This window comes from Atractosteus spatula, chromosome 5, assembly GCF_055471065.1.
Source record: "Atractosteus spatula isolate fAtrSpa1 chromosome 5, fAtrSpa1.hap1, whole genome shotgun sequence".
NCBI classification, from domain to species: domain Eukaryota; kingdom Metazoa; phylum Chordata; class Actinopteri; order Semionotiformes; family Lepisosteidae; genus Atractosteus; species Atractosteus spatula.
The window spans coordinates 55,675,251-55,695,988 of NC_142710.1; the positions used below are offsets into that span (position 1 = coordinate 55,675,251).

Genomic DNA, 20,738 nt, shown 5'->3' on the forward strand with positions numbered 1-20,738 from the left:
CCAGCTGTGTATCAGTTGATTTTGAAAGAGTTTAGCATCTCTCCCCCAAAAAAAATAACAGTGTGCAAAGTAAACAGTTTTGGAATGGTTGAAAAAGGACAAGATTGCGATTTAGTCTCAAAAGCTCTTTTCTTGAATATTCCTTAAAACCTCAGTTACATACAGATTTCCTGTGTATACTGTCATTGTTAGAATGACAGCAGCCATCATGCATGTTCATGGACTGTTGCTGAATACTGCAACGGATTGAAAAAAACAGATCTTTAAAAAATTTAAGGTACAGTACAACATAAAATTAGAATTAATACAGCTGCACATTAAATAACAATATTTATATTTATTTAAAATAAAATATCATCCATTTTTAAGCGACTGTCAAGTCTTTGCCATCTCATTTCCAATTGCAATATATTATTTGCTTGGAAAAACAGGACAATGAGAGACTGCAGTCTGAACCACATGGAGCGAGGTGTATTCTCTCTTCATTCTGAGCTTCATTTCTAAATAGGCTTAAGCTCTAAAATTTGCAAGTGGCCATGCATTTTACCTACAGAGTATGTATATACTGTATATATATGTATGTGATAACAGGTTGCTTTTGATTTTTTCCCTAGGAAACAGTGGGTGAGCCTTTCTTTTTGCTGCTCTGTGCAATCAAGCAGCAGATAAACAAGGGGTCCATTGATGCCATCACAGGGAAGGCCCGGTACACTCTCAACGAGGAATGGCTCCTGCGGGAGAACATCGAAGCCAAGCCCCAGGTGAGGCACAGAGGTGGAAAGAACATCCCACAATTGTTCTAATGCTGTCTTGTCCCATAGAGCACACTGGAGAATATTCTTCTTCTCGAAAGTCATGGGTTTCCATCTATGCAGCAGATGGTGTCTGCAGCATTAATCAATATTAAGAATTGGGGAAAAAAAATACAAAATTACTGTGATGATTCTGTCTGATTCTCTGATGCTCTGATTTCCTGAGTTTTTAACATGGCTTCATTTTGCTGCACTAAACCTGGAAATACCATTTTATGCTACAGTTCATTTCTAAGGAATGTACACTGTAGTACAACAGGATATCGTCATGGTTGAGTGTAGTAAAGTACAATGAAAGCATGTCGAAACCATAGGAATACACAGCAAAATCATGTTAATTCTATCCAAGTATACTTTTACTGACATCCATCCAGACCACTTAATAAAACCATCCCTAAGGAGTAAGTTATAAAACATTTCCTTAAAAAATTACCACACAAGAGTCTAACACTCACCTTGTCTTCCACACAGAATATTAATGTGTCTTTCCAAGGCTGTGGGATGGACTCGCTTACAGTTCGGGTAATGAATACAGACACCATCTGTCAAGTCAAGGAGAAAATCCTGGAGGCCTTTTACAAGAACCTGCCCTTCTCCCAGTGGCCCAGAGCTGAGGATGTGGACCTGGGTGAGAATCTCAGCTAGAGATCATTGCAAAGTTCAGACTTCCAGACACCTTTTCATAAACACTACAATTACATAACATGGGCCAAGCCAATATAATTTAAAGTGTGGTATTTTATAAAGAAGGTGGTGTCCTTAATCGTTTGGGAAACAATAATAAGTAAGAAGGGCCTTTAGGTGAAATCACACTGGTTAATGTTACCTAAATATTATTCACAATTTCAGAACCTTAATGCCAACTCTTCTGTGATGCAATATAGCCTATGTGAAAGCCACCTTTTAGGTACATGCTCAAAACCTGATTGTAGATTGAATCTGGTGATGATAAGGCATTAAATTAACCAATAAAGCCAAAGTTTTAACATATTGTATTGTATCATGTCTTTGCTCTAGAGTGGTTTGCTTCTAGCAATGACAGCCGTCTTCTTCTGGACCTGGATGACACGTCTGTGATGGAGGATGGGAGAAAGAAGCTGAACACTGTCTTTCATTACAAGGTAGGACTCTACCATCGTGCTGCTTGATATTTTTAAACAATTGTTTCTGCAAGAAGCTTGACAACTTCTTCCAGTTCAAGAGAGAAGTACTCAAACTTTCAATTGTGTGCTGAGTTTATTGAATCAGCCTTTATGCTAAGACTGTATTTAATAATCAGCTGTTCTATTGTCAATATTAAACTTTCACTCTCCCAGATCCCCGAAGAAGCGTCACTTGCCATGAGTTTGAAAGACAAGCGAGACAACACACTTGGAAGAGGTATGTCATTGATAATAGCAGCACTGAGCTGCTCCCATTAATACAAACGAATGTCTTTTTGCTATATGTGTCCCATTTTGAAATTGTCCTGAAATTGATTTAACTGAATCTTCTTCAGCATCGATATTCAGTCCAGAGTAAGCGAGACACTTGAAAGTTTGCTTCACTGACTACAATTTTTGCAAAGATTAGGAATAGAATTGCATATTTAAATTCACACTTTCCTGCTTAAACCATCCTAAAAGTAAGGCACAGATCTTATTCCTTCCGTTGGTTACTTGTTATAAATTATTTGTTGCATGGGGATTATCTGGTATTGTAACATTTGAAGTAAAACTGGTTTCTGATGGGAAACGTAAGACAACAGAAAACTGAGCAAACTGAAATTTTTATGGATTTGAGAAGTCAGTTTGAAAAACTTTTCTTCAGTCTTCAGCTTTATCCGTTTACTTACCTTTCTAAGATGTCTTTTTGTAAATTTTTAAGAGGAAAAAACATTTGCTGGAATACCAAGGATTACACATTATTTAAAAAAGGGAGAATAATAGAAGACCAGGCAGAATATACAACATTTGTGTATACAACATGTAAAAACAAAATCTAATGTCATACCCTGCTCTTTTAGTGCCTGTGGACCAAAATTGATTAAACTCATTTGAACATTTTAGTGATTTTGTGACTCCATTAGGAATAGTAAGAAAGTACTTAGAAATAACATAGGGTGGGTATACTACTTTTAAAAGCAAAACAAAAAGGAATATGTTTTAGTGATTCAAATTTCTAAGCCACAACAGTATAGAGCTTTAAATTTTTGCAATATGGCAACAGTTATTTTCTTGTTCAGTTTTGGCAAAGGGTTGCTTGTAATGATTAGAACTCTAATTTTATTGTACAATACATAATTAAAGGCACCTTCAGTTTAATCAGGTCTGAAATCTGATCAGCAAATATAGTTATGGTTTGGAAAATACCTGCCTGCCAAAAGAATTGTTTTGAAAATTCAGTTTCAATGTTTGGTTTATTTAGACCTTCAGTCAAATCTTATGATGAGGAAACAGAATTCTAAAATAATCCTTCAGAACTGGAACTGTAATCTTTGATATTGTGACTTCATGATTAAAAATATTTCTTTATTTTGTTTCTACAGTAAAAGACTTGGACACAGAAAAATATGTTCATCTGGTAAGCTCTGGCTGGCATTAAGCAGACTGTTAAAACGTAATGCAGTGATATACCTTCTAAAATATTTAAAGAGAAAAAAAGACAGTATCATACTGTACCTATTATGTATATAAGGTGGGTGCATAAATATATGTGATGTTTGCAAAAGGCAGATTAGATGGGAGTAGTTGTTAGGGCTTTGTCCTCAGAACTGGAGAGTTGTGGGTTCAAATCCCAGGCTGGATACTCCTCTTGTACCCATAAGCAAGGTGACTGCCCCAGTGAAATACCCAGGTGCATAAATATAAGTTGTTTAGGATACAATAATGAGTGACCTAAATTAATAATAAATTACATGTACGACCAAGCTCATTGATTGCTAAAATTAATAGCATATTTAAATCACAAGAGACTAAAACTCTAGTATATGATTAAAAACATAAAGTTCTGTTGTGTGAAATGATACACACAAGGGCTTTGAATGGTAATACTGATAAGTAAGTGGAAAATCTAAGCCCATTAACCCAAAAAGTCCAACAAAAGTCACTGCCAATTTGTTGAATGTGTCTTATTAATATTTCATAAAAACAGGTTGCTCCAAACGACGAGCTAATGGAGACAAAGAGGTCCCAGAGGCACAGTCACCGGAAGAAAGTTCTGCCAGAGATCTACCTCACAAGGCTGCTCTCCACCAAGGTTAATACTCAGGCTACTGTCTCAGTCTGCTGTCTCTGGGTTGAGCCAAGCTCAGGAGCACCACAACCTCTGAAACAGTTCTTTATTTTTTTATTGAAGTCACTTCCATCTGCTCATCCAGCATGGCTTTCCGTGTTTCTTACTCAGTAAGCACCATTGCAACTATAAGTGACCCAACCAAAAGAGCAGTTGGTTCATTATAGTAACCTGGGCAGTGACTAAGCATCTTGTTTAGCCATTGATGTACCTCCTTTACCCTGGTGTAACCTAAATTAATAAAGTAAGCAGGAGAAATCCACAAATTAGAAGTGAGTTATCAATGATGATCATTAATGATAAACTGTTCATCACAATCTTAACATTTTTTTAACAATACCCCAACCCTTGATTTTGTTTGTGGTTGCTTTTGTTTCACAGGGGACTCTCCAGAAGTTTCTGGATGACCTGTTCCAGGCAGTCCTCAGCATCCCTCAGGACAAGCCTCCCCTCGCTGTCAAGTACTTTTTTGATTTCCTGGAAGAACAGGCTGACAGAAGAGGCATCACTGACCCAGATACTTTGCACATCTGGAAGACCAACAGGTATGATGGCAAAACACAGCATGGGATTCACTATACAGTATGTAATGCAGGAGTTCTCTCATCAGGTGACTGTACTGTACATGAATAGTCATTAGTAATGAGATCGTATCCTTAATTCCCATCTTTGAAGCTACTCATACATGAGCACCTTAGGAATGCAAGAGTGTGGATCACCCAGTGTTCTGGTTGTGGGAAAGGTTAGGATCGTACTGATAAGGCTCAGCCACAAAACTTTCTACATTTGAAGAAATTTTCTTCACTTACGAAGCACTTGGAAATCTGTCTGCAAGCCAATTACAGTTTGAGAGCCTTAAAAGGGATAGATTTTTAAGCAGCCCCCTGGCAAAGCTCCAGCAACAAGAATCCCTTTGCCTGTGGAGTTCTGTTTTCACATGCTCCACATGGTGATATGGGATGCATTTAATTTTGGAATTTTTAATTAATGAATTCTTGGAACACATTTCATTTGTATTTAATATGCGTGAAGCGAATGAGTGTGAGCTGCAGCACCGACCGTGCTTCTGTGTCTTTGGCAGCTTGCCTCTGCGGTTTTGGGTGAACATTTTGAAGAACCCTCAATTTGTGTTTGACATTGACAAGACGGATCACATGGACGCCTGTCTGTCCGTCATTGCCCAGGCTTTCATTGATGCATGCTCCATATCAGATCTGCAGCTAGGCAAGGTAAGGCCATTAAAAGTCTTTTATTATTAACCCTCTCTACCGTTTTTCTTTATGTATGTGGCTGTTGTGTCAATGGGGTGTCTAGGACAAGAGACATGAGATACCCTTTCCCACTTTTTTTTTAAAACAAACTGCTGGGACAGGAAATCATCAGCTTAAAGAGGCATCCTGGCCCATACACTCATCTTCCTTCCACAGATAACCTTTTGGTGCTTCCAGGGAAGGAACTTTAACCCCACACTGTTAACGTCTGATTCTTGTCTGTGGTTTGATTTTTTTTTTGTTGTTGCCGACTTCAGTTTAATTTTATGAACAGGGCTGTGTTTCTAGGAGAAAACAACGACACAGTATTCAAGATCCTTTTAGATGTTTTGCTTTCCAAAACAGGGAATGCAATAACGCCAGAATGGGTGGGAACATGGGATTTAAGGATAAAGTAGAGGAAGTGGCAAATGTAGTTCCACTCTTGAAACCATTTCCATCAGGAAACATGGTTATCTCAGGTCCTAAAATATGAATAAAGGGCTGGTGTAGGGTTATCCAACAGATGGAAAAGTCAAAGGAAATGCCCTGCTTGAAAAGGAAGGGAAGAGCTGTTTATCAAGTAGGGCACAGAGAGATTTGGGATTATGTGAATATCAGACAGATAATCTCAAATGTCATTCGTAAGAGACCCACCATCGGGAAGAGAAACTGGAAAAATGTATTCGGATAGGGAAAAAACATGGAAAAAAAACTGTGTGCTTCAATGAAATGGAAATAAACTGTTTTAAAAACTTTCACCCACATTTGGAACTTTCTTTTAATAACTATGGCCAGAAAAAGAGGTGGTGGATTAGTTTATCTGGAAAACAAAAGAGCACTGAAAAGGTTGCATTTTGCTTTCCTACAATTGTTAAAGGAAATTCCTGTTTGTGTGGGTGTTTTTCGTGCACAATTAGTGACTTAAGCTTATCTGTGATCTTAATTATATGACTTCAAATAGCTTTAAAAAATTGTGTTTAAGGGATTAACTAAACTCAAAATACAGGTGTATTTCTTTAGGGCACAGCTGAGTACGTTCTAGTGAAATACAGTGTTTAACAATCAGCTTCATCCCTTCAGCTCTAGCTGTGTTGACAAAGCACAAGTCATCTTGGGGAATTGGGTTTCATTTCAGGATTCTCCCACCAACAAGTTGCTGTATGCCAAGGAAATCCCAGAGTATAAGAAGACTGTTCAGCGGTATTACCAACAGATCCAGGAAATGACACCCCTGAGTGAACAGGAAATGAATGCACACTTGGCCGAGGAGTCCAGGGTAAGAGACCAGTGAAGCATCTCGGAAGACAGGAGTTTGATTCAAATTTCAATATCAGAATCTTACTTTTATGGTGGATTTTAGACTGCCAAGTCTTTGTATCATTAGCAGCTTCTGGGTGAAGGATAGATTCTTTAGTTAAAACAGCAATTCAGAAATAACCGAGTATAAAAATGTATCCAGTTACAATATCAAGCTGCCTGGTATTACCAGGTTAATTTTGTAATGGCAGAGCACACAGAGGTTTCAAGAATACGCATTTTCTTCTTCTGAACTGTTTGCAAATGTTGAAGTGTCACAAACGTACAGAGCAGTACTCACCTCTTAGGTTATAGAATGAAGAGTGATGTTTTTGATTTGCGTTACAATAATTCTTAAATGTTCTAAATATTAATTACCTGCAATTATCTGGAGAATGTGAGTCTTTTTTCGAGACCAGTGAAAATTCACACATAACTATAACATGCCTGACCTTGTGTTTTAGAAGAGCACTAATGTGTTCTATGAAGGAGAGGTGTTGTTTATGCTAGACACCATTATATCACCTTTTTTCTCAATTTTTCAGAAATACAGAAATGAGTTCAACACAAACCTGGCCCTGACTGAAATCTACAAGTACGCCAAGAGATACCGAATACAAGTAAGAAAACAGTGCCTCCCACTTCCTCCAGACAAGCAGTTCTTATTTTGATTCATACAAGAAGGAAACATGCTAAGCTTAGCTATTCCCATTCTGTTTGTGATGTTTGACTTAAAAAAAAAAACAAAAGTGAAGATTAAAGAAATGTAATCAGATCACAGCATAAACCATGATGAGAACTCTTTGATTCTTTATTTAGGTTTCATAGTTTTTATCTTGTTGGCATACCCTTCAGCTTATAATTGAAGATATAAATTCCACCGTAACTTGTGAAGAGTTCAGACTGAATGTGACAACTCATGTATTCTAGTAGACTGCAAGTTCTATATAGCGGAAAGCCAACCTTGAATGAGTATCACGTTGCACTTTCTATTTTAAACCCCCTTAATAAAAATAGCTTTAAATCAGCCAGATTCTAAAAGAGGCTGCCAGGTTGAAATGCTGAGATAGGTTAGGAAATAGTTATTTTAGCTGTACCGTGTTTTTCTTGAAAAGTTGGCTTGTTTTATTATTTTTCTTTTCCCAGTGAAATGTCTCCCCAAAGTAAAGTGGATTCCTTGAGTTTTTCATTGTTTTTTCATGCAACTTTCATTTGCTGAGACAATATTTACAGTATGAAAGTAGAGCATTATATAAAGAGAGAGAGTGATTACACTGTGGACAGAATACCTGAATCACTATTGTGATGTGGTGATTTCAGTTGGTGACATTTTCCATATACTTTTGTAAGGACCTTTTTCTCACATCCTCTGTGTAGACAATTAGCTTTCCTCAAAGACGGGTACAAACGACTTAAATGGGCTCTTTCCAATGTGCTCGTTGCAGGTTGTGAATGCACTAGAGGCCAACCCCACTACCAAGAGGACACAGCTACAGCATAAGTTTGAACAAGTCATTGCACTGGTGGAAGACAACATCTATGAGTGCAGTAGTGAAGCCTGAGGTGTACGTCAGGCCTGGACATGAACAGACTCTTTCCAAAACAGACCTGGCCCTCTTCCGTTGTGCCTGACCAGAGGTGGCAAAAATGTTGCCTAGCAAAGAGGGAAGATATGAGCATATTCTTACTGTACAAAAGGAGAAATGCGAATGAGTGTATAAATGATGGTGCTGCAATAAGCATTTGCACTGACTCCCTGCTGTCCAACACCACAGAGAGCAGCATCTATATCCAGCGTGTGAAGCTGGTATCCGTGGTTTCTTGAAATACCACGGAAGACAATTTCCTTTGTGGCTTTTCACTCACCATTTTGGATGGGTAACTGTAAGAAAAAAATAGACATATGAGTTAAGAACTTTGGAGAAGCACAAATGGAGCCGTTTTCTTCTAAGAAACTTCTGCACCTTTTGAATTGGTTTCGCTAAGATTCCTAAGGCTTTTTTATGCATCTGATGCCGAAGCAGTTTGCTTTTATTTCTGTTTAAATGAACTGTAAAGACCTTGGCTTGTTTTTTTTGTCAGCATGATCAACACGAATAAGAGACTATTTGGACAGATAAAGGTATGTTTAGTTCCACTAGGACAGTATAGGGCCAGCTGTTAATGGATATTCTAAAAGGGGTATGCCCTATCTTAAAGCAAACTAACCCCATCATTGAAACCAATACAAAAATGTGCTATACTTGTAAAACAGGTATTCTTAGCAATATTTATTCAGCAATGTTGGGAAAAGGCGTGTGCACTTTGGTGACATTATATGAAATAGACACCCTTGTCCAGCACCCAAAATTATTCTCAGGTTGAAGCATGGATAAGGAGTATTGTATGGTTTTAACTAACGCTGTGAAGTGATTAGAAGGAGAGATGAAAAAGAAAAAGAAGAATGTATACAATGTTTTGAATGTACAGGTGAACTAAAGGACCAGGGCACTGTTGCATCCCAAACATTCTCTGGGATCAGATCAGATGTTGTCTGACTAAATGAGCCATGACTGAAGAAATGCTAGAAGTAGGAGCGATGAAGAATGTGAAAAGACTTTTCTGTTTTGTAAGAGGTTGGTATGTGACAGGTAAAAGTGAGAAACTAAAGGTGGAAATTAATAAAATGACTTGATAAAAAGCTGTACATTTCTACATGTAGTAAGTCAAACACTTCTTTGATTTTCCTGAATAAGAGCAGCTTGTGAATGAATAAGGAGCTATAGGCACAATGCCTGGAAACATACTAGCTTTTACAAAATCACAGCAGTTTAGAAGGATTTGCATTGGGTATCAATGATGTGCACTCTACATATTTCCCCTGTTGTCTATCTTTGTACATTATAATACATTCACATTTCTGCCCATTTTTTGGATGGTCTTCCAGCTGATATTGAAGATGAAGGACACAAGATGAACAGAAGTCATCTTATATTACAATGAATGCAGCTTATTCAAACCACACATGTAACAGACAAAATAAAAAAAGAAGAACTAGAGTGTAATGCAACATTTTACAAAATGCAAGGTTTAAAAAGTTTAACTCTCTTTTGCAAGCAGATCTATAAAGGGGTTTGGTGTGCAGAATGTGCAAAGACCTTACTGTTGTATGACTACAGGGGTGTGGGGGGAGTGGTTACACGCAGAGTGAGAGACGCCAAGTGAAGAGGCAAGATTCTTTAACCTTTTCAACAATCTATAATGGTTATAATGGTCAATGGTTAATCTATAAAGTTTAAATTGTTTCACAATTGGTAGTTTTTCATACTCTTTTAGGTTGTAAATTTGTTCATATTAATATTTGTTGGAGAAATTTAATTCCATACATAAATCATAGTATATTAACTTCCCCAAACCAAATAATATGATTATGTATTATTTGTCACCTTTGTTTTTGAGAAGGTCTTTCTAAACGGCATATATAAAATATAAGCAATGGCATATAAAGCAGTGATGCAGTGATGTGAGGTAAAAATTGATTCTTGGCAAGGAATGTTGGGCATATTACTGTTATAATTGCTTCAGTCCTATGGTATCTAAATAGTATCATATGTATGGAGGAACTTGCTGAAATGTGACTGCATTTTAAAAAAGTCAGGCTTCTCTTCTGATATAAACCCTAAGTAGTAAATGACACTGCCTTGATGCAGAAAACTAGTTTCAGGTCACCGAATGAAATTTTCAGCTTTATATTTATGACCTACTTCAATACAATGAAAAAAAGTTGTATTGATATCATTAACTGTATTTCAATGAAACTGCTGTATGCCTTCTTGATCATGCATGAATGCCCAGCATAAGAGCAAAAAATGGAGCATCCTGAAACTGCTCTTATCCTACAGTATAAACAAGGGACTGCAAAATGACTCAAAGTGCAAAAGCATTCTTCTTGCCATTCCTGACATATTTATGTGTGGGAATTTAGTAGGGTATTTGAAAATTTACTATTTAATGACAAGAGAAGGACACTTGAAGGCGTACATACCATTTACAATACATACTGTTTACTAACAAAATTACTTTAGAGGTTACGAAATGATTACATCCATCCTACAGCCTTTAGAAAAGGAAAAAAAACGATTATTCTGATCCAAACAATGAAATTCCTGATAACTGTGCCTGAAACTGTTGCTACAAAAAGTCTGCTGATATCTTTGCAGCACAGTAACAATCTTAGTCACTTTTGTTCTCTCAGAGCTGAAAGTGGGCAGCTGAAAGTCTGGCTGTTTGTTTTTGCAAAAATTGATCTAGTTTAGAGTATGACAAAGCACCTATGAGAGATAAATGGCAATAAAGAGGTCGGTTGACCCATTTACCAAGCATAAATTGAAGATAAGTTGGTGAGGCTGTGATTCCATGAGCAAACAGATGAAAAGGCTCCAAAAATAAGTCTATATATTTGACAGGTTGTTGGTATGAGCTCATCATGTGTTAATATGCAAGCTGCATAATTTTTTTTAAATCAAGAAACAATTGTAATAAATGGGCAGCGATGTTTGTTTGCAATGTTGGGATGGATGACTGCTTTAGTTTGAGCAGATGGGGTGCTTAGGAACTTATTCTGGTGTGGCTGTGACCATTTGGATTTGAGGCTTTGGAAGTGACCCATGACTGTTAAAATAGCAGCACTACACTGCACTGCACAATATGAAAAACATGAAGATGTGACCTAGGTTTCAGTAACAGTTGCAGTGGTGGAGGGTGTGAGGCAAAGTTTACATCTGCTTTTGTTTCACAAACAAAGGGGCTGCTGTTGATTTTATGTGAATTTGGAAAAGTACAAGACTGAGATGGTATATTTGCTCAATTAACACTATATTGGCATGAATGGACTGTAGAAAATGGGAAGAATCACTGTATAACAGTGCATGATTGAGAGGGACAGCAGGAGTGAAACAGAACTTCAGCATTAAGGATGTAGCTTTTAAAGAGTTGAAACATGGCAGAAGGGAGGGCAAGATGGAACAGCCAGATTGTGCCACAGATCAAAAAGTGCTATGCTTGACATCCTGCTGCTGGGTTAGAATGCCTCTTCCGCTATTGCGGTGTAGAACACAAATTGCAGATAGTGCCTTTAAATGCTAGCCATCTTTATGAGTAGAGGACCACTGAAGACATTGGGGATTCAAAAGGTGAATGACTACACTGCAACATGCGATTCAACATCTACTATATCAGCATTTTATACCATTTCTGCCATCCTTCAACACCTACTGCAAGGGAACAGTTCCTCTTGATCACAGCCTCCACTCCCCTGCACCATGAATCAGCCACCAAAACATGCACGGCCTGTGCAAAAAAAAAACAAAAAAAAAACACCACAACAACTTTCCATCTTAAATTGTCAGTCAACCTAGCAAGTTCAGCCAAAGGAACCAATCTAAAAGACCGTGGGCTCAAATCACTGATCTACCCCAGAGACCTCATGAATGGTTCACAACATGAGGTATCATTGCTTTAAAATTAGTATAATATACAGTATCATCCAAAAAAAAAAAATGCACCACAATGCATTCAATCCAGGAGCACACAGTGCAGCCTGTACCACAAACCTTAACCTCTCCAGTCAAGCGATATTAAAAGAATCACCCATTTGCCTCCAAAACAATATACAAAAGTTAATAATTCTTTATTCAAAAATAGTACATCTAAAAACAAAGTGCTTTAAAAAAAAATGGAGCTTATTCAGTCGCCTTCTTTCCCCGTTTCACTGTAGTTTTCACCCCAGCCACAACACCCTCCTCCCCTCCTGCCTTCTTCACTGGGGCCTTTGGTTTGGCTGCCTTCTTCGGCTCCTTAGGGACAGGAGCCTCCTGCCCACTAGGGTCCTTCTTGGCTTTGGGTTTCTTTACAGATGTTACTTTGGAAGCCTCTTTCTCTCCAGAAGGCTGTCTGGACCCCTACAAGATGACACGTTGCACATCTCAACCTTTCCAGCCATGTTGTGCTTCTGCCATGATTCTGCATGCTTCCCCCTATCCAAACCCTGGCTCCAGATAGAGCCGATTTTGGGGGGGAAAATGCCCTTCAAATCACAAAGGGTGGTAATTTCCCCATGGCAAAGTACTGCAATTATTGAACAGGCTAAAAGGTACCGATCACCAGTGATTAGGCTTTCATGATCTCTTTAAATCGGAGCCCCACTGATGTTTGGTTATTGTCAAGCTTAAGTAGCAGAAGTATTATTGTACACACTAGAAATGGATTTAGGGGGGGAAGAAAACCCAAAAACTGCACCCAGAATTCAGATTCTATTCCATCACAGGGCACACAGACTCACACCAGGGCTAATGTACCAGAATATTTTTGGAATGTGGGAGGAAACAGAAGCCAACATCTCAGGAACTGAACCCAGGAGCCCCAGAGCTGCAAGGCATCAGTGCTAATCACTGTACCACCATGCCACCTCTACAGTAGTAAATACAAAAAAAAAAAACCCACCTCTTCATTTTTTTCCTTCTTTTTTTGCACTGCTTTAGGTTTCTCCTTAGAATCTACAATAAAATGCATGGGATAGTCAGCAAAGATCCTTAAGTGATTGTGCAAGATTCCAAATTTTGGTCAAACCCAATACTCAACTTCAGATGAACCCTCACTTACCAGAGTCCTTCGTTTTGGGTTTCTTGGAACCAGCTTTCAAGGATTTGGGAGCCTTTGCAATATTCGGGTCATTATTTTCCTCCGATTGCAACTTCGCTTCCTTGTTTTTCTTGATTACTTTCTTCACCGCAAGCTAAACGGATTCAAGACAATTACAGAGAAAGTTATGTATAGAGGCTAATGTTGCAGGTCTGGTAAAAGGATATTAAAACCTCGGTTACACGTGACTTTCCACGCTAACCTTACACATTCGTTTGAGCAAAAAACACGCACGACAGAAAGCTTTAAATGCAGCACACTCGATGATAGCACTTGAGACTCACCCGAAATCTGCCCTGCGCTCCGCTGGCGCTAGAATTAGCTGGTCTCACAAGAGTCCCCTTCTCTATCCCTTTGTTCAACGCGCTCTTCATCAAGGGCTTCAACCTCACCGGGTCCACTGTCGGGTACTTCCCCAAAATATACGTCCTGATCGCTTGGACAGAAGTACCTTTCTTTGTATCCAGTTGCCGGAGCGCTTCGGTGATCATCTCAATAGTCGCTGGGTGATTCATTGTTTTTTTCACAACTGTAGTCTTCATTTTCTTTTCGGTACCTGAAAAGAAAGGTCAGTCAACGTTAAAAAAAAACGATAGCAGTAAACAACCAATCATTTCGAGTACAGTTTACGCTTACACAGCGTAAACTTTCTATTCAGAACACGCGTTACTAAGCTTAAATAAAAAACGCCTTGTGATTTTTCACCTGCTGGCTTCGCTTCATTTTTAGGTTTCTCTTCTGGCAAGGACATTGAAGAAGCGTCTTCATTAACGGCAACTGGACTGGCTTTTTTTGGAGGCATTGTACTGTACTTTAATAAAACCACAAAAATGCACTTCTTTGAAAAGGGAAACAACCCGCATCCCCTCTTTTCACGATTTAAACTGCTCTTGCGTTCTTACCTGGCCAATCAGAGCCAAACACCTGCCGGTGTAAGAGGGTTTGCTTTAATTATATTAATTAAGAGTGGGACGCTAACAATTAACTAAATTGTAAAATCTGTGGAACATTTAAGTTTTTTTTTTCTTATTTGTGCACCATGGAAAACTTTCATTTATTAATGCAGCTGCCTGTTTTTATTTTAGAATGTGCAGGCTGCTGTTTTATTTTTTGTTCATCCACTGCCGCTCTCCTTCTCATGTTCTTACAAAATTGATACTTGAATGTATTATTAGCTTAATTTAGGCACCGGTTTATTCACATCCTTTTCTCAGAGAATGCAGAGCCAGTGAGTGCTCTCTCATCAATACCTTTGCGATTGCTTTGTACTACATAGCAATGTTAACCCTTCCCTATACTGATTTATTTGTTTTTCGGTCACTTATTTTACTTTCCACCTGTCATTTTCTACCTCAGGCCCTTTTAACACAGTGGCATATCCAGAAAGAAATTGCTCTACATGTTGTATGTTTAAAAAAATTCATAACCCTTGGGTGCCAAACTACCATGTGATCTTATATGTTGTACATGTAATTCACTGTGGCATTAGTCAACATGTGATGTAGTTCATGTACATACAGGGCAGCATGGTGGCATAGAGGTTAGCATTGTTGCCTCACAGCACTGGGTTCAATTCTTGGGGTGCTGTGTGTGTGAACTTTCCATTTTCCTCTCACAGTCCAAAGACATGCTGGTAGGTTAATTGGCTTCCGGAAAAATAGGCCCTGGTGTGAGTGTGTGCGTGTCTGTGTCTGTGTGTGCCCTGTGATGTACTGGCATCCTATTCAAGGTATACAGTACCTTCACCTTGCTTCTGTTTCTTGCTGGGGCAGGCTCAGACATCCCCACGATTTAAACCTGATTGGACCTTTGAAATCCTCCTGTCCCCAGGGTTTGTAATTCTTTACATAGTCTTACCATTGCACCTAGAAGGTATAACAATGTGTGCAAGATGATTCACTGTACCTCTTGCAAGGTTGTTTGTATCTGTGTAATAACCAACATGCACTTTATTGTGCTTTTTATTGTGCCCCACAGAAACACATTGCAGTCTCTGAAAACAGACACTTCTGTATAATAGTAAATTCTTCTCTTGACCACTTCATTTTACATACCGTATAACCCAACCAGGTTAGTAAGCACATGAAACACTGATTACAGTAACGAACCCTTAAATAAAGAAGCCATTAGCTAGGATTGTTCAAGCACCACTTGAAAGAGGAGGTGGGCCCTGTGAATGAGGAATTGCAAATGATGTACCCGTCCAAAAAACTGGGACAGGCAACCACAGAAGAGTAAGTCTTACCTTTATTATATTCAAAATTACAAAGAGTGAAAGGACAAAGGATTTAAAGGTAAAGGATTTGTATATGGTAATATTCTCATTAAAGCCAGTTAAAATGTGTTTGGAAAAGGCAGATGATTTTCTAGCCTGTTTAGCCAGCCAGAACATTACCTGTTGAAGTGACACGCAGAAGCCCAGCTGTCAATACTTTACCTAAACTAATTGAATTTCTTTTGCAGCAAATTTCAGTAAGACATGTGATAAAGTTTCACATAAAATTCTGAAGATGATAGATATAGGAACTGAAGATAATGTCTATAAGTAGGTAAAAGCTGGTTGATAAACAGAAAACAGAGAATAGTGACAAGTGATTGGGGTGACAAAACCAGTGAATTACCACAGGAAACCACAGGAAACTGTATTAGGCCTGTTTTCTGACTCTGATATAATTAGTAAGCTTGTTAGGCTTCCAGATGAGCTGGGATGAAAAAAAAAACATCCATCCATTTTCTAACCATCTTCCAATTCAGGGTCATGGGGGAGCCAGAGCCTATCCTGGCAAGCAATGGGCACAAGGCGGGGTACACCCTGGATGGGACGCCAGTCTATCGTACGGGAAAAAATAAAACTGCCAGCATAAATCTAATTAACTTTATTTTTGGTTCACACATTTTACAACAAAAACCTCTGTGCCTGGAGGTTGAAAGGGGACAGCCACTGACATCCACTTGGTAGCTCAACGCACAAGGAGCAGAAGGGGAGGAGGACACGTGAAGCATCAGGCAGGAGACACTTGGCTGGAGGACACAGACGAAGCTTCGGTCTTTCCGGATGCCGACGTGGTGTCCTCTTCACCAAAAGGGTTTTTCCCACAGCACAAGGTGGTGATCATGCAGCGACGGAACTTTACAAGGACAGAAGAGCAAGCCTTAATCGAAGCAAGCGTTCAATATCCAATGTGTCACGCATTTCGGTGAACAACACGACCGTACAGACACCCACATACTTGAAGGAGTGTTTGTTCTTCTGTGACTCATCCTTTGCTTTTTGTCTGACCTTCTGTTTATTTGTCCTACAGTCTCAATCTTCTTATTACCGAATGAAGAGATGAGCAAGAGTTTTACTTACGAGTTGATACCATTGAACACTGATTGTAATTTAACATTCTGAATTTTGTATAAGACTCAGGCAATACAAACCACTGAAGTTTAAAGTGATGTAATATATTCCTCACAGTTAAATATTGCAACCCTTATTTTTACCTTCTGAGAACAAGGAAAAAGAACGTGAACAGAGCTCTGCTGTGTTAGAATAATGTGTGGACACTACTTCCATCAAATACACTGAGGAGCAAGCTTTCACATTTATTCATTATTAAATCCTTTCTGGAAGGAATACTAATGCACATGTCCTTGTGATTTTACTATTTATTCCTTTTATACCACACTTGCAGTAGATTATTATCATAAATCTCTTCAAAGCCAAAGTTTTACGTGCCAAAACGGGTCCTCATTAATTCAGCCATATTCACCCAAGTCCAAAGCCCAATCTACCTGTTTGTTCAGGAGGATGTAGATGATAGGGTTGTAGAGGGCAGAGCTTTTGGCAAAGAAAGCTGGGGCAGTCATGAAGACGGGACCAAAGTTGCTGCCCTGGTTCATGAAGATGTAGAATGCCACGCTGGCGTAGGGCAACCAACACACCAGGAAAGAGATCACCATGACAACGACCATGCGGGTCACTTCCTTCTCGGCCCTCTGGGTAGTTTCTGATTCCTGCTGCTGGGATGCAGCCTGTGGGAATACACGCATACACACAGCACTTTGACATGCACAGCAGGGAGCAGATTTCTGCAGTGCATTGGTACTAGTTCTGAAACTGGCCCCTGTTTCTGCTTTCTTCATTCCTAAAAGTAGAGATTTTACAGATCATGTGTACTGAATGTGTATGCGTTAGAATGTGACAAATCTATGTATAATTAATTCTCTTTGTTAATCCACAACAATCTGTTTGCTGTACAGCGTGAAAAGGCCTATTAGGTGATAATCTGATACATGTTTACAGCTTCCAATGTTTCTTCATTTCTTCAGATGTTCCACAGTGAAGACTACGAGCTGCTAGTATTTCAGTACAATTGCTGTCCTTGCTGATCAGGTGTCAAAACTCTTGCCCGCTTGATCTTGGAGATTAGATGACTGTAAATTTCTATATTTGTCTTTTGTAAGAGCATTAATTGCATTCATTAATGCTATTCTACTGCTTAAGAACGCATATATAACAGAACATCAGCAGGGTTAACCTCAGCTTATCTTCCACTCACACGTTTCATAGTAAACACTGTTTAGTGCACTTCATTTCACACGTTACCAGCTTAAAAATGGCAACATTTTACACACACTTTCACACAATGCCACATTCTTATACAATATTACATTTACCACAATACTAACAGTCTACAATCCACTGAGAAAGAGAAGCCATATATTTTGTAATAGAAGATTTTGATGATCATACAAATACAAACATTTACAACTGACCAGCTCTAGGTCAAGAATCATTGCTTGTACAGCAAAGGAACTTTCCTAAATCTTATACAGGAGCCCCTACAGCAGAGTGCCGTACCTGTTTGACAGTGCACACTAGGCGGCCGTAGCAGAAGAAGATGACAGTCAGAGGGATGGAGAAGTGAACAATAAACATGTAGATGACAAAGGACTTGTTGTTCACCTCAGGCGTCAGGGTGTAATAGTCGATTCCACATGAGCACTGCATCCCTTCAGGGATGTACCTATGGGCAGAAGATAAGGACCCAGCACACCCCATGAGACAGTTTCTCTATCAAAGCAGTACTTTAAACAAACCTGTACCTGCAAAGCGCACATAGACAATCATCTATTTAATATGACTGTCTCCAAAATAGCGCTATAAGCTTTTTCAAAAGCTTCTCTTTCAGATTCATTGTATCTTAGTATTTGGCCGACTACATTTCAGTGTCATTCACTACCTTTCAAGAAAAAAAGGTGTTTTAAATAAAATGCCGCCACTCTGATAGTGAATGTTTTGATATCAGATGTCACACACTCACAAAATATATAATATATGTTGTATATTATGTTATATATTACTCATACAAAATACATTAGAAAGGCGCCACATAAATTGCAGTTGCTCGGACCATGATTTAGAGATGATACAGAATGAATCATTCTGTATCATTATCATTGTTTATCTTAAACTAGAACAGAGGGAAAATGGAACCATGGCTCATTTTGAAAGAAATGTTTTGAAAATGGGACAGTCCTGGATGAAAGAGAGATTTTCAAAGGTTACAAATAGTAGTCTCTGCCGATCGCATCAGCGGAGTCTGACAACTTTTCGGTTCCTTGCCGGTTACCTGTGTTTCCTACGCTTCATGTTTGTTATAGGCTTTGCGAGGCTGTCCTGGAAGGTGGCGCACCTACCTGGACCACCCGAAGAGCGGAGGGGTGGCACACGCCAGCGCCATGATCCAGGTCAGCGCTACCCCCATGACGGCGTGGTTCTCGCCAAACCGAAAGTTACTCACAGGCTTGCACACCACGATGTACCTCTCAATAGCTAGTACCACCAGAGACCACAGGGCTATTTCACCTGCAAAAACCACAAAATGGGTCTGCTGTCATTCCGACATACAGTGTACGGTAAGTCTGAAGGGTTTCTAGCTGTGATTTCAGTCTCCCACCACCTGAAAAACATTGACCGTCTCTTATGTGCGAAACGATCTGTAAGGAATGATTTTGCGCACTTTCTTATATTCCTTAAACACTATATTTGACTGCTACCTGTACCTTCTTGCCACTCGAGTTTTCAGAGGATGTATTTCTAATATATGTATGCATAAAAAGGTTCCTAAACACTTTTGTAAGTAAATAGCAATCAAATGTATTCATTTTACATTTTTTTAGGAATTACCATGGGAAACCTTCAGTATGTGACTCATAAGAAGTCCTCTTCCATAAACTAGTGGCTCAGATGTGGTTTTAAATCCCACTAACACAGACTAAGGCATCCACACATACAGTCAACACAAGGCAGAAACCACACTTCAGTTTAGCAGTCAACATTTAAAATAGAAATAAGAAAGCACTAATATTCATTTATTTTCTCTTTGTAGACTACTAAAGACAGATGTTGCATGTCATTTGATAAGGTTTCCAAAAACAATGAGGTTGAATCCACTAGCAATCAAACAATTTTGCCATCTCTATCAATGTCTTACAAACGTTCCTATAGTAAGTTTGTTCGCTGGTTGTCAAAAAAAGCAAAATCCTCAATAAGTTTTAAATATGTTCTCTGGTTCAATTTATTTAAAAACAAGCACTTACCGCCAAGTGTTGCAAAGAAACCTTCAATGTTGCAGCCTGTGGGCCCGAACACAAAATAGCCGTGCATGGAGGTATACATGGTGGTTGTGAAACCCCCTGTGATCATGAACAGGTCAGCCACAGCGAGGTTCAGCAGGATATAGTTCAGAGGTGTCCTCAGTTTCTTGTGCTGAATGGTGACATGCAGTGTGAGGAAGTTGATTGGAAAGCCCGTAATGATCAAGAAGAACATGTAGGCAGCCAGAGCCGAGAACTTCCATGGTTCAGCCAGGTAGTACTGGGGGTACTCGAATGGATTCTTCACAATCCCAGTCTTATTTGACATGGGTACATAAAAGTTGGGACCTTCTGTTCCGTTCATGGCTGGAAGTCTCGCTCGCTTCTTCGACTAAAAGTTTCCTTTCAAAGTTATTCACGATGTATCACCTAACTCGTCCTAAATTCCTTTTATATGTCTTCCCTGGGATTAGGGCTACTACTGGTGTCAGCAGAAAAAGATTTAGCCACTTTAAAGAGCAGTAATCCAGACAAGAATAACTGGCTTCTGTTCAAGTTATTAAGCAGCAGCTGCCACCTCAGGACAAACCTTGACAATGCCTCATCTTTTACATCTTTCACAAATGTGACATGAAAAGTATTCTACCACATCAATCTATATTGCATATGCAAGGGACAAACTCACAGAAAAACTATTAATAGCTGTTTGACACACATGCTGAAAATGTTTTTATAACATATCTGGGTCTCATTTGGTACAACCTCAGTCTGCATACGTTAGCCATGTATTTCATAGCTTGAAAACGTTTCTATGTCTTTCCACATGTTCTTAAAAACTTGT

The 20,738-nt window shown here is 39.0% G+C and overlaps 3 protein-coding genes across 3 annotated transcripts in view; 1 reads left to right on the forward strand and 2 right to left on the reverse strand.

The window, feature by feature from the left end:
* plxnd1 (plexin D1) overlaps window positions 1-9,314 on the forward strand; it is a 60,372-nt gene extending 51,058 nt beyond the window's left edge. The window contains exons 26-36 of the mRNA XM_088916525.1: window positions 615-761; window positions 1,284-1,440; window positions 1,830-1,933; window positions 2,129-2,192; window positions 3,340-3,374; window positions 3,945-4,049; window positions 4,467-4,630; window positions 5,167-5,314; window positions 6,474-6,614; window positions 7,180-7,254; window positions 8,080-9,314. Coding sequence (XP_088772651.1) covers window positions 615-761; window positions 1,284-1,440; window positions 1,830-1,933; window positions 2,129-2,192; window positions 3,340-3,374; window positions 3,945-4,049; window positions 4,467-4,630; window positions 5,167-5,314; window positions 6,474-6,614; window positions 7,180-7,254; window positions 8,080-8,196 — 1,257 coding nt within the window. The 3' untranslated portion in view covers window positions 8,197-9,314. The remainder of the gene's footprint in view (window positions 1-614; window positions 762-1,283; window positions 1,441-1,829; window positions 1,934-2,128; window positions 2,193-3,339; window positions 3,375-3,944; window positions 4,050-4,466; window positions 4,631-5,166; window positions 5,315-6,473; window positions 6,615-7,179; window positions 7,255-8,079) is intronic.
* A 3,040-nt stretch (window positions 9,315-12,354) lies between these two features.
* Window positions 12,355-14,114, reverse strand: h1m (linker histone H1M). Its single transcript, XM_088917953.1, has 5 exons — window positions 14,003-14,114; window positions 13,597-13,868; window positions 13,274-13,406; window positions 13,115-13,167; window positions 12,355-12,573 (listed from the first exon to the last, which is right to left on the reverse strand). The coding sequence occupies exons 1-5, from the start codon at window positions 14,112-14,114 to the stop codon at window positions 12,355-12,357; spliced, it is 789 nt and encodes a 262-aa protein (XP_088774079.1).
* A 2,200-nt stretch (window positions 14,115-16,314) lies between these two features.
* On the reverse strand, window positions 16,315-20,267 carry LOC148835286 (rhodopsin). The gene is made up of 5 exons (XM_088915542.1): window positions 19,901-20,267; window positions 18,998-19,166; window positions 18,159-18,324; window positions 17,090-17,329; window positions 16,315-16,440 (listed from the first exon to the last, which is right to left on the reverse strand). The coding sequence occupies exons 1-5, from the start codon at window positions 20,259-20,261 to the stop codon at window positions 16,315-16,317; spliced, it is 1,062 nt and encodes a 353-aa protein (XP_088771668.1). The 5' UTR covers window positions 20,262-20,267.
* Between the last annotated feature and the right edge of the window lie 471 nt (window positions 20,268-20,738).

Coding starts and splice junctions, on each gene's coding strand:
- LOC148835286 (XM_088915542.1), bottom strand. CDS start 20,261: ATGAACGGAACAGAAGGTCCCAACTTTTATGTACCCATGTCAAATAAG. Junction 18,325..18,997: donor CCGCTCTTCGGGTGGTCCAG/GTAGGTGCGCCA, acceptor TTCTGCCCATAG/GTACATCCCTGAAGGGATGC. Junction 17,330..18,158: donor TAGTGTGCACTGTCAAACAG/GTACGGCACTCT, acceptor GTATTCCCACAG/GCTGCATCCCAGCAGCAGGA.
- h1m (XM_088917953.1), bottom strand. CDS start 14,114: ATGCCTCCAAAAAAAGCCAGTCCAGTTGCCGTTAATGAAGACGCTTCT. Junction 13,407..13,596: donor GAGCGCAGGGCAGATTTCGG/GTGAGTCTCAAG, acceptor GAATCCGTTTAG/CTTGCGGTGAAGAAAGTAAT. Junction 13,168..13,273: donor ACCCAAAACGAAGGACTCTG/GTAAGTGAGGGT, acceptor ATTTTATTGTAG/ATTCTAAGGAGAAACCTAAA.